Source organism: Nanorana parkeri, unplaced genomic scaffold (assembly GCF_000935625.1).
Source record: "Nanorana parkeri isolate BGI_ZX_2015 unplaced genomic scaffold, ASM93562v1 scaffold64, whole genome shotgun sequence".
NCBI lineage: Eukaryota > Metazoa > Chordata > Amphibia > Anura > Dicroglossidae > Nanorana > Nanorana parkeri.
The window spans coordinates 450,786-464,717 of NW_017306332.1; the positions used below are offsets into that span (position 1 = coordinate 450,786).

The 13,932-nt window shown below is 40.7% G+C and overlaps 1 protein-coding gene across 1 annotated transcript in view; it reads right to left on the reverse strand.

The window, feature by feature from the left end:
• The window catches only part of SNX13 (sorting nexin 13), a 109,950-nt gene that overhangs the window by 32,232 nt on the left and 63,786 nt on the right, over positions 1–13,932 (reverse strand). Inside the window, exons 10-12 of the mRNA XM_018576335.1 lie at positions 11,676–11,814; positions 7,546–7,634; positions 5,143–5,242 (exon numbers count right to left, since the gene is read on the reverse strand). Coding sequence (XP_018431837.1) covers positions 5,143–5,242; positions 7,546–7,634; positions 11,676–11,814 — 328 coding nt within the window. The remainder of the gene's footprint in view (positions 1–5,142; positions 5,243–7,545; positions 7,635–11,675; positions 11,815–13,932) is intronic.

The following is a 13,932-nucleotide window of genomic DNA, read 5'->3' on the forward strand; positions in this document are numbered from 1 at the left end:
ATGCGACTGAGAGATAACCTTGAACAGCCCTTACCACACCCAAACAATAGTGGAAACACTCCACTGGAAAATGCAATTATAATGGTTACAGTGGAACGGAGACACCACCTCAGAAAGAAAAGGACAACCTTATCTCTGTATAGCACATAAAAAGGCCTTTGCAGGGCAAGGTCACCAGATCAGAAATTCATTTTGCAGAGGTGATGGCAACAAGAAAGGCCATCGTGTGGGAGAGAAGAGGCAGAAGAATAGCTCCGATAGGTTCAAAGGCTGTTTTTTGAAGAGCCAACAGAACCAGGTTGAGGCCCCATAAGGTCACAGGTGGGTGTATACAGTGGGGCAAAAAAGTATTTAGTCAGCCACCAATTGTGCAAGTTCTCCCACTTAAAAAGATGAGAGAGGCCTGTAATTGGCATCATATGTAGACCTCAACTATGAAAACTATGTGGATGACCTCCTGTATGAAGAATTTTACCAATGAATGAGGTGCAATTGGCTATAACAGCCAGACCCCTATAATAGTCACAAAAATGGTCATTCTAGCTGTAAGTCTGTTTACATTTCTTCTACAGCCTGTAGGTTTTCTGTTAGAAGTGACTCAAGATGGCTGTCTAGCCACTCGATCACTTCTACAGGCTGCAGAATGTGCTGTGATACCGTGGTTCTGGATGCATTCTGGCAATGAGACAAACCATATCCACATGACCATCAACACAATAGTGTAGGGCAACAGGCATGAGTTTTAACTAGGGATGCACTGATGCCAGTTTTTCATTATCGAGTACCAATACTTTACTCGCTGATACCAAATACCGTTAACGGTGCCATGTGCCCCAATTATCAGGAAACCAGACGGCGGATCATGACCTGCCGCCCGGCTTCCTGATTGTCTGGGAAGTCAGTGTTCTATCAAAAGAACACTGGCTTCACTTCTCGGGGCTGCCTGGCTTCCTAGCAACAAGTGTGGTCGGCTTTCTAGCTAATCAGGAAGCTGGGAGGCTTCCTGATTGGAAAGGAATCCGGCTCCTTGCTCCCTCAGCGCTACCGGTCAGAGGGAGATCTCCCTCTGACCAGAAGTTCCGGTATCAGAGGTGAGTATCAGACCATTTGGGCGAGTACTATTATCGGTGCATCTCTAGTTTCAACAGTTGCAAAACTGAAGAATCAGTTAAGATCATGCCATGAGCCTTAGATATATCCTTGTTCCAGACCCCCAAGGTCTGGCAAATGGCTATGACAGCAATGGCAGGCTGCTGAACTGGGTCCGCCAGGATAAAAAGGGACTTGGAAAGGATGTCCTATCTTTCATTAACTGTATCTTGAAACACTGGAAGGTCCTCAACGGTAATGTCCAGGGTTTGCTAAGGCAAGAAATGGCCGGGTCCACCCCAGGGAGGCACCATTATTCGCCAATACCCATACAAAACTGATGGTACTAGCCCATGTAAGCAGTGTGTCAATGAAAAACGAGATGGTATCCTTAAGCCAAGCAGTTATGTCAGTGGACTGAATCGTCTCAAGCACAAGATCATCCACATGATGGGTCTGACTCCTTGCTATTCTCGTAGACCTCAGCTGTACGTGCAAAAGCTCCAGACATATCAGAGACAGACTCTGGATGAGAAAGCATAGAAGTACTTTTCCGGCACCAGCATTCTGAATCAGCAATTGGGGCAATGGTTTTTTTTCCAACAAATCCAACAAAGTTGCAGAAAATGTTTGTATTGAAACTGTAGAGTATGAGCAATGATACTGGGACCCTCATGTGGAAGTGGGAGAAGCAGAGGAAAAGCACATCTGCACAGACGGTAATGGCCCTCCTTACCATCTTGTCTTGAATTGTATTGTGATTGTAATGTCTTCCTTATATTGTAAAGCGTTGCGCAAACTGTTGGCACTATATAAATCCTGTATAAAAATAATAATAAGTCGCAGTCATACGGGTGTCCCTTAAAGGGATAAATCCAGGAGGCAGAGTACACATACCAGGTTCCCTAGAAAAAAAGGGGTTAACTGGCCCCCACACTTACTACAGTGGCAGTCTGCACAGTGTCCTGAGGCTAACAGTAACATTCCAGACAGTCTTGGTCCCTTTGGTTTGCATACTCTACATCTGCAAAGTGCTCTCGGGCTATGTAACACACTTGAGAACCCATTACCCTAGGGTCACATTACAGGTCAGCCCCACATCTAGTGTGGATGGTGGAATCCTTCAGATTTTTTTGCATTCAGTTCACAGGCTAAGCTAAAAAAATAAAAATCTAATATATTGCACTACATACATAGTTTGCATCAATGTACTTGTGCAATGTACTTGTGTAGTGTATGGTCAGCTTTACACCTGCTGACTAACAATGCTTTGTTGCCAGTGTACAATTTTCCTGTACAGGCAGAAAACCCAAAACATCTAAGAATTCCTTCTGTGTACCTTAATGAAGGACTAAAAGAGAAGGAGCAATTTCTCCTGCATTGGTGCTCATTGAAAGTGAGAGACAGAAAGATGAGGGGAAAAAAAAGAGATAGCAAAAATTAAAACATTAAAAAATAAAATAAAATCCACAGAGGATTCTCCAGTTACACCAATGGCTCTGCATAGCCATGTATACGAACAAGAACATTTGTTTCAGTTAATGTGTTCTAGAGATAAGGAGAAACTAAATATGTCCTGAACACAATGATGGCTTTGTAGGAATGATCAAATCTGAGTTTAATAATCAGATCACAATGGTCTGGAATTGGACCACATGAGCAACTGAGTGGCTGTTTAATTGCTACAGTTAGCAGTTACAGAAAACAGCTGTTTTGTGATCACTTTTGCAATGATATTTTAACAGCTCTGAATGGAAAACTAACCATTTGGAACAGAAGCTATTTTAGCAAATACATAACTATTACAAGAGAAAGCTCAGCAAGATCCATGCAAGAAAATACTTTGCTCACATCCTAACAGCCACAGACAGCAGTTCAGGCCAAGTACATAAGCACATGTGAAAGGAGAAAGGAAAGGAGAAAAATGTATAAGAAAAGCTCACAATGACACTGTCGCTCTGATGAAGGATCCCTGTGCGGACCCGAAACGTTAGCACCGTATGACAGTATGTGACATTGGGTATTGAATAAACATATCAATACTTTAAAAACCTTTCAAGTGTGTGCCAGTGATTTACTTTTATTTACTATTAGTGTTTTGCACTGCGTCATCCGTGTGTTCACCTGGGCACCACATATACCTTGTGGTTTTGAGACCGTGGCAGTGCGAATGGGATTTGGACTTTGCCGATACGGATACTAGTACTTGTGAAAATGGCCCAATACATAGCACGGATACCGGTGCTTTAATTAGCTTTGGGCTGCTCAGAGGTTGTTGGGGTCCTCTGGGCAGCCTGCCGTGCAGCTAAACGGGACCTCACAGAAGCATTTCCCACAATCTGCCAGGGACATCAGGCACGGCCAAGAGAGCGACCGGACACGACACTCCCGCACAGCGCCGACTACCTAGCGTACTAGAAGTGTGTGTTGTGGATCATTTGATTTAACCTATTCAACTTAGCAGGGGAGAACTGTAACTCTATTTCTGCAGTGTACTGGAAGTGTGTACTATGGATCATTTAGCCTATTTAAGTTAGCAGGGGAGAATTATAACTCTTTAAAATGATCAGGTTGCAGAAATAGAGTAACAATTCTCTCCTGCTTCTACCAATCTGTCCCACTTCCCCCAATTAAACTTGAAGTTATACAAAGTATTGCTGAAATGAAGCAACGACTGAGAAATTTGATTGCATATGGGAAATATTATAAACATGCTCAGGAAGAAACTGCCCTAAAATCATTAGTCTGTATTGTTTTAGAAAAAATGTCACATGTCACTTTAAGAAAAAGTATCGTAATTGGTATCGCCAAGTACCTGAGGGAAAGTACTTGGTCTTGAAAAAGTGGTATTGAGAACATCCCTAATGAATTGTGTGAGAAATTCAGAGTTTAGCTTTTAGGTAGAGGTGGGATAGGCTTCCCCGAAGAGATGAGTTTTCAGGGATCACCTAAAAGGTAGACAGAGTAGGAGATAGCCGGACAGGTTGAGATAGGGAGTTCCATAGAATGGGAGAGACTCTGGATGAGTCTGGGAAGCGAGCAAGGGAGGATGCGAGAGAGCAGGAGGTATTGGGAGGAGCGGAGAGGGTGATACTGAAACGTTAATTTTGCCCATGTCCAGCATCCTAAAATTTTTGTGCTTTGAATTCCTCCTAAAAATAGCAGTGCATTTTCAGTGCCTAGGCACTCCTGTTATGTAGCCTCATACCTGTATATCTGTAGTGCAATATCATTTAAAGCACTGCTTTATGCTACTCACCCCGGGAACATTCATGCACAGTTTTTAGTTTGTATGCTCACTGGCTACAAAGTGTGCTGGCAACATGCACCTTGCTTTAAAAAGCTGGTTACCGATTGCTGAGACATACTAAAGGTCTTTAGCTGGCATTGTGCAGTGCTGGGCTTCTAGTGCACCTCTGCACCTTTAAGGAGATATTGGTTACCTCCAGGCATGCATTACCTTTATTCTGTTTATTGCTGTGTACATCCAAGAACGGAAGCTCTGCTAGTTTAGATTTCCGAACTACATTACACAGAGAAGCCTCGGTGGGGAAGTCGCTTGCAAATATAATGCAAAAGTATGCATCTAACACCTTTTTTTTTTAATACATAGGGGTGATTTATACATTTCTATGCTCTTTGGCATCATCTAGTGGCCATAATACACTGCAAATCTGCAAACGGTTCATAAATCACCCCATACTGTTCAAGCAAAGTTGGGTCCTTTTTTTAAATTTAGCAATACAAACCTGATGGGGGATTTAACACTTACACATTTCAACTTTCAGCTGCAAGTTTAGCAAAGCAATTATAATGGAATATATTTTGTTACAATGGTGGTTAACTTGCTGAAAAAGATGCTACATTCACATTTAAAGCAGATCATTTTTCACTCTCATGGGAAACACTGTTTGTACTGTATGTGTTGGTTGGCTGTGACAGTGCTAACAGATATGCATTTAGAGACACAACTTCAACTAAACCAAGCATGCCTACACTCATTTGCAAAGCAGTGTGACTAACAATTTTATGAATGAAGTGTATCTTACTCACCCAGAAAAAACTGTAGTGCAACGTTGTGTACAAGAATTTTGTCCAGGGGGACTGTGCAAAGTTTTCCAAAGTTTGCAGCCAACTTCACAGTATCAATTTCCTGTAAAAGTGTACGATATGAAGTTAGACTTCCCAAAACAGGATTAGCTTTGAAAACTACAATTCAGCAACGATTACTTTGTGGGTCCATTCTCATCGGTTTGTTTTGGTGCACTGCATTAAGTTGCATATGAACATGCATTATGTTAAATCAGACCATTGAGTATGAATAGATTGCCAATGCACCAGAACAGCTAGGAAAACATACCTGCACTATTTTTTTCTAATGCCCCGCACCACATTGCACAGTAGTGAATTGCTGCCTATTGCGGTCTGCTGCAATGCAGGTACGTTGCATGTGCTTGCAATTAACAGCACTGCAGTGTACACAACCTGTATTACTGCAATGATGTGAATGGGCACTAATACTAAGAAGCAGATAGTGGCCTTGCAACATAGACCAAGGGGACTATAGCTGGGTTACTTTCCCCAGTCTATACTATGAATTCAAATATAATATAATTACAATTAAAAAATAAAAAAAATCCTTGAGCTGCAATTTTTTGCCTCTGCATGGAAATTGCGTAAACCTGATATTAACATCTAAACTCTGGACAAAGAAGAAAAACACAATCCTAAATTAATTAAATAATTTGACCCCCAGCCTTGCATTGTAGCTTGATTCTTATTTAACAGTCTCCAAGCTTTAGGAGGGTACTGTAGTAGCGTCTATGGCATGTCCATGTGACACCAAAGCAAGCTGCAGAGACCACGTTTTATGCCCTGGGGTTAATGTTTACAATGGATGGAAGCTAGCAAAAGCACAACAAGCAGGAAGTGAAAATGCATCAAATATTATATTGGTGTCACCTGTGAAATGGCTAGGTACCAAAGAAACATGAAATCTATCCTTAGATATCACATATGGGATAACCATTTTTAATTCTTAAAGGAGAACTATGAGGCGAGTAAAAATCACTCATCCTTATAGTTCGAGCTGACCTGTGACAATGAAACTCACAAGGCGGCTCAATAGATCGGGAAGTGAGTGAACGCATACCGTCGCTCGCTCAGTTCTTGATCATCTCCCTGCAGAGAGCGGTGATTGTCAGTCACCGCTCCCTGCAGGGATTCCCCCTCCCCGCTCCTTCAGCGCTGACTGGAGGAACGGACGGGGGAGGAGGTGGGTACAGCTAGCTCTGCCTCTAGATAGGCAGAGCCAGCAGTCATTCGCGCAGCTGGGTGGATCTCAACAGCATTGTCGGGATCCGTCCCAGCAGCGGCGGTCTCGCTATACCGCAAGCTGTAGCTTGCGATATACTGAGCCTTGGTTCACGGTAGGACGCTAGGATATGTCCTCCAATGACCCTAAATAGAACTATGGGGAAAAACACTTACCCCATAGTTCTCTTTTAAAGGGCTAGAAGGCCCGTCTCAATGTGTTGCATTATTTTAAAACTGTGTTAAATCATTTTTATAGGAACTCAAATGAATGAAAATGATTAAAACCATGGTTAATACCACATGACATTTCTCATTAACACAGTGGCCAGTTAATACAATGATTCTTAACACAATTTCTAACATCATGCTCATAAGTAAAATATGGAAGAACCTATGCAACTAACAAAGTACCTGAACTGTATGGTTGTTAGATATTGAAACCTGAATAATATGCCGGGTTTTTTTTTCCTTCAGGAATCCTTTACTTTCTGGCCCCTCTAATCTCCTGCACCAGTAACTAGCAGAGAGAAATGTTGCACCAAAAATAATAACAAGTCTAATTCTTGAGGGAACATCTATTTCAAACAAGTAAGATAAACAGTCGCTATTTCTATTGATTTGATTGGCATTAAAAATGAATTCAAGTACCTGAACTATTAACAAAAATATAGTTTGCGTATCACTCGGCTGTAGATCCTCAAATCATCTCTAAATTGGTGCCGACACTGACCTTCCTTCTGGAAGGTGGCTACTTTTGTGTCCCATGGTCCCTGTTTGTGTAGTAAAGTTGCCACTGCTCCAAGCTCTCTCCCATGATGGACTACAATCTCAATACAAATTAGTAAACTAAACATGAGATTGTAGTCCATCACAGGAGTGAGCTTGGAGCGGTGACTACTTTACAACACAAACAGGGAACATAGGACACAAAGGAAGCCACCCTCCAGAAGGAAGCACAGTGTCAGCACCAATTCAGAGATGATTAGAGGATCTACAGCCGAGTGATACACAAGTAAGGTATATTATTGTTAATAGTGAAGACACTTGAATGCATTTTTAAGATTTAACTCCTGAATTTAATGTCACTTTAATACTAAATACCTTCATCCTAAAAATGATGATGCCAGTTTACCAACTTACTTTTCCCGACTGCAACCTCTGTATTCTTGTTTCACATACTTTCTTTACAAACAGTACACTGTGGATCTGGTTTTTTATAGTGTTGATATCTAGTAAAAAGACAAAAGCAGAAATGTGTACGTCGTCAAGTACTGCAAAACCTACTGCACTATAGAACAAAGTGAACATTGTGCAATATGCAACATTCAATAAAATGGCTTTGCCATGTTAAACGTTAATACACCTTCTAAAGTTTCAAAATTCATCAATACAGTTACACATATCATTTTCTTAAAACATATAAATAACTGGGTATAAAATGACAAAATATGGGTAACAACTGTGTACACAAGACAGTTTGCATTTCTTCATTTTCACAATGGGGTCCTGGGATCAAAAGAAGCAAAAAACACTAGCTGATTGAAGACTGTAGTGTAGATACCCACTGGAAATTAGTAGACCAAATCATCCGGGTAAGTTAAAGTGTATGTAAACTCCAACAATGAACTTCTACTGCTTCCCGTTTATTTGTTGAATATACCATTGAAAGTGTTTCACTATAGATGTTTGTGAGGGGAAAAAATGCAACAACCTTTTGATCCTGCAAGAAATTAAGAGCTAGCTTATGCAGACTTTGTGTTATATATCTATTTAGCCCTACCATTTCTTATCATGGACAACAGAATGACTAGTCTTTACCTTGTAGAGATCTGAAAGTCAGAGTGGTTAAGTAGTTTAGCAAAAGACAGTGAGCAAAGGTGACTACATTCAGCCACAAAAAGCTGTGTGTTGTCTGCCCACAACAAGTGTGTTGCCAGCTCACAATAGGACCTGGAAGCAGACTGCACTCCTGGAAGATCAACAGGTATTTTTCTGTACTTTGTGATTTTGGAGATAAAGCACAGGGAAATGTGCATGTATTGCACTTTTTTAGCTTATTTTTTTAACATTGCCTTGCATACCCTTTAAATGAGAACTACAGGTAGTAACATGTAGTCTCCTTCCAGCTTAGAGGCAGCAAGGGAAACTGCAGCGGTCACACGCCGGCTCTATACCGAGAGCTGAGAGATTGTGTAACTGCTGATCACTCAGCTCATTGTCTCTTCTTGTAGTAGAGAGCATTGACCGTCAGTCAATACTGTCTGCAGGGATTCCCTCCTCTTTGTTCTTCCAGACACAAAAAATGTTTGGCTTTACTTCTCTTTTTAGTGGCTTCTCACTATTTTGTATAGCTGAAGCATGACATGAACATGTCACTGAAAGACTCCCAAAGCAAAGACAGTAATCAAATGTGCTTTTTATAAGCAATGTATCGAAAGCTGTAGTCATGCTTGTACCATAAACACATGGGGGGGGTGGGATTTATCAAACTGCAGCAGCTGCCCGTAGTAACCAATCAGCTTCTCTATTCAGCTTGTTCAGTTAGGCATTGTTCACACCAAGCGCGGAGCAGGTGCAGAGCAGAGCAGTTGCAGACCGGATCAAAACTGCGTCCAATGTATTCCAATGGTATTTTTTGCTCCTGTTCACATCGCAGCATGCAGTTCCAGAGCAGGTGAAAAAAGTGCAGCAGGCCCTATTTTACCTGCTCTGGATCTGCAAACGCATCAAAAACGCATGCAAATGCATGGAACGCACTGAAAGCCCATGTTAAACAAACAAAAAAAAACATTTTTTTTAACTAAAAAGGGCCCGGAACGCATCAAAAACGCGGCACAACCCACTGCACTGCGTGTGCAGAAACCTGAGCGGATCTGCTCTGCATTTGGTGTGAACAAGGCCTTAAGCCTTGAAAATGAAAGAGAGATGATGATTGGTTGCCATGCACAGCTGCTCCAGATTTTGTCTGCTCCGGTTTTGATAAATTCCCCTCATTCTCTACAGCATTCATCTGTCTTATGCAAGGTTCCCCCCGTGCATCCTGCTACAGTACTGCTTTATACAAAATGGCTGTATATAAAAACAATCTTTTACATAAATTTGGCCACAAAGTCATACTTCTTTCCACTAGCTTTTCTGTTACGCAAAGACAATCCCTTAGTTAGTATCCTAGGATGGATGATGATAAACCCAGTATAAGAGACATTGTCATTGCCTTAAATGGCACGGTTTAATTCAGCATTGTCCTTCCAGTTTCTACATAGCTCCCCTGAGGCACAACTGTACATGAATCGAGAGCTTTGCCAAGTACAGCCTGCAGTGAAACTCGGCAGTGCCAATGGTACACATCGAGCTGCTAAACACTGCTTAAGGTATAACATAGCTTTTGAAAAGTTGACGTGTGGTCTCATGTTATATATGGAAAGAGCCAAAATGCCTAGAATAGCTTTTAACTATTCCTTTTTATTTATATCTAGCTGTGCTTTAACTAAAAGAAACCTTTCTGTAATTCATTTGTAATAAAACTGACAACGATTTTGTGCCTTGAGAGTTTGCAATAATTTTTACTTGCAATTAAAGATTTTACTCTTGATTCATATTCTTGCTCAACTTTTACAGGAAGGGTTATATTATGGGTACAGATTCTGATGATTATTTTTCTAAAGTGTATTGCTGTATCTGTGCATTCACTAGGGGAGTAAAAGGAACAACATTAGGGACACATTTTTAAAGTGGTAAATCTGACATTCACCAAACATTTAATGCAGGAGGATTCCCCAGGTGCATATATTTTTATGACAGTAGTGATTCACCACCAGAGAATGTTTGGTGAAAGCGTTTACCAATATGCCCCTAAAAGTGTCAATTGTAAAGTCTCTTGCCATGATCTGTAACTGACCTGCATTCTGTAGCCCAGAAATATGTAACGTGGGTATGAACTCTGCCAGCAATGAACTCAAACAAACATGTTTAACTGCTGGTAAAGTACACACATACCTTGCTTATGGACGAGGTGATTGTTTATTCTGACTTTACACAGTATTAAAAGATCTTTGGCAGACTGATAAAAGGTTTTATTAAAAGACACCTGTGCTTTGTGGGTGCTGCTTTGGTCGGGGTTCACTTCCTGTTAAAGTTAACAATGTTTGGGGTATGTTTATTAACTGTGCTAAAGCCAAGTATTAGGACATGTGGCATTAATTTACATAAATAACTTCTCCCTAATATCTTCCTATCCACTCTGCAGAAGATAGGACGCAGTACAGAACACAGGAACCGCAAAGCACTCACATACCCTATTTATGAAATCAGCAAGCTAGCTGTACACAGTGAAACTATAATCTGTCAGATCAACAAAACTGCCAACAACTATGAAGTGCAAGGGTCTACCTAAATAATCCATTTCAATTATATCCAGGCAGGTAGGGACCAAATTACATGACTCTTGGCAAATGATGCTTATTTGATAGATCAAAATGACTGACTGTCACCAGATTTCTCTAATTGTGATTAGACATACTGCACTCTGAACTCGAGATGATCAAATCAATAAATATGTTGATAAGCAGAAATCTTACACACTTGTAGCAGTAGTGACATTGGAGGCATTGGTCTATCCCCTCTATAAAAAAAAACCAGTAAGGCCATATTTAAACTTGCAAATGGGGCTGATTGAATCTTACAAGTTACTACGCGAGACTCAAGCTAATAACAGTATGTCCGGTCACATGTGAATGGCTGTTGGCACTGTTAGCCGTCATTGTTTTAGTCGCATAAGTCTCACAGAGCAAGTTGTGAGACTCATACAAATCGGCCCCATTTGGGCAGTGTCAATGGGGCCTAAAACTCTTACAGAAGAGACACTGACTTATCCGAATGGCAGTGTAACTATATAAACCTATAGCCAATGCAGCTTCATGGTCAGTCCTTTCTATCATATTTACCTACCTATGAGCTGAATGGAAAGGGAAGCTGCTACAAAGCAAAGAAAAAAAGAAGGCAATTCATCAAACTGTACATATTTCTATTTTGAAACTGCAATGTGCTGTAGCTATTGTACTGTAATACATTGTTTTTCTTAAATATAGCCCATGTTAACAAGCTCCAGGATAATACCCATCTCTAGTGATTCGCAATCTTCTAAAGAGCACATCATGATAAAAATGAAGGAAGAAAACGTGACATCCTGTACAGTCCCTCCAACCAGCATGAGTTTACCCTCTTATATAAAGAAGTCAGCACAATAAAATGATCACTGGTGTATTACATACCAGCTCCTACAGTATCTAATGATCGCAGCCACTGCAGTTCTTCAGCAGCTTTGTCCCTCACAGCTTCCAACTCTCCAGCATTGTTGCTTAATTTAATAACATTCATGAAGGCCTCGTAGTTGCAATAGGAATCATTAATCTGAAAAGCAGATATGCAAAATGGTTAGAAAAACTATAGAGCTCCACTGTCAAAGTACAAACTGGAGGAGACGAAGTATGCAATTTGAACTTAATAGACATTTGTTTTTTTTATCATCACTAGAAATATTAAAATATGATTAGATGCTATATCCTATTTCGCCATGTAATAAAAAAAAGGGAAATAAATGCAATTAGTGGGAAAAGATTAGAGAACTTGCATTGAAGGTGTTTTTTTAAGAGAACTGGAAATGAAAGTCTTGATAACAGCAAGAATTATGACATTGACTTCCTTCAAGTTGTGTGCTTGGCTGCACAGATACCAAAGCATGGCTAAAAGTCCAAATTAAGAGCGTCTGTTATGAAAAGCAAGCTGGGCACACCAAAGACACCATAGGATTAACCATAGCATGTAACATGCTAGCATAGCATATGTAAAAAATAAAGAATCTCCGTTTAAGAAAATGTAAAGCACTTTGAACCCCCCCCCTCCAGAATCCATCATAGGTATCTACAGTAGTACAATATACCTCATGTGCCTTCTGTTCATATTCCCTCTCCTGTGTGGGGGCCCTGCCATAGAGAATAATGGCTGTACTTAGCAGCAGGACAGGGACTCACTGTCTCCTAATGGGCTCAGTGAGGGAAAAGGGATGGGGATCCCCATGTATTATTGCGTTAGGAGTACCAAATAAATGGAGGATTTTAGTTTTTAATTTATGGTTTGTACAGGCTCCGCTGAACATGTGTTGTATAAAAATCATCATTTGATGGTTTTAATTTTCGTGCAAAGCATCTTGGGACTATAAAAAACATGGAGGGGAATTTATCAACACTGGACTAAAACTGGAGCAGCTGTCCATGGCAACCAATCACCTTCTCGGTTTCATTTTCAAATTTTTACTGAACAAACTGAAGAGAGAAGCTGATTGGTTGCCATGCACGACTGCTCCAGATTTTGACTGCCCTAGTTTTGATACATTTCCCCCATTGTGTTTTGATATGCTAATAGTGACCACCTACCCATGGGTACCACCTCTGGACCATACTTTGCTGTTCTCCATCAACAGAGATAGAAGGGCGAGAACCTGGGCCGTTAACCACTAGAGGGGGTCGGTGTTAGTGTATCAGAGTACCCAGATTGTCTGGGGTCCAGGAATAATCTAAGAAAGCTAAAAAGCAAGTGCAGGCTCGTGGAAATGCAAAATGCACTATGCAAGTATCAGTTTTTAAGACCACAGGTACATTTTGAACTGAAAGACTAACTTACAACAGCTTTCTCAGTCCATATTTGTGTTGGAAAGCTGGCAAACAATCGAAATAATGGCAAAAAGGCCATGATACGCAAGTTGTGTGAAAAGAAAAAAAAAACAATGAGTAGGCCAAAGGTAGTTCTCATTAAAAAGAAATACCACACTTTACAAGAAAATACTATATCTATCCTAGAAGGTTTTTAACATCTCAACTGGAAATACTACTTATTTAACTACAGAATGCCTTGCCCATGTGACATAATATTGGTCTGCAGTTTCAATAGTGCACTGTTACAGCAAACAAAAGGCTAAACAAGAATAGGGGACCAACAAAAACTATACCAACAGTAAAGCTGATAGAATGGTATCTGAAAAATACATTGCAATCAAAAAACACACTGGCTTTACTCTCCAGAGGATAGTTATGTGACACTTTTCCACTGGAAGTGGCATATCACCTTTGTTAGGAAAGCTCTGCACTTGGATGGCCAATTAAAACAAGATAGTAAGGAAAGGCAGCTGAGAACACCACTTGACAATATCTGAAATGAATGTGTATGTAAACCCCAACAATGAACTATTGAGATTTGCTCCTTTATAGCATGTTAAATACACTATTAAAAGTGTTTTCCTATAGCTGTTAAAGCGGAACTACCCCCTCCTATCCCTTACAGCCAAGGAAGGTGCCACCTTGGCCTCTATTTGGATTGCACTTGCCATAATGCTGCACATGTGATGAGCTATAAAACCAGCCATTCCCAGATAGTATGGAAATGAGAGGGGGAGGCGTTTTGCAGTCCTAATACACTTCCTGTCCTAGGGTGACACTGCTCATTCATAGGTACAGTATACGAGTTGTCACCCTA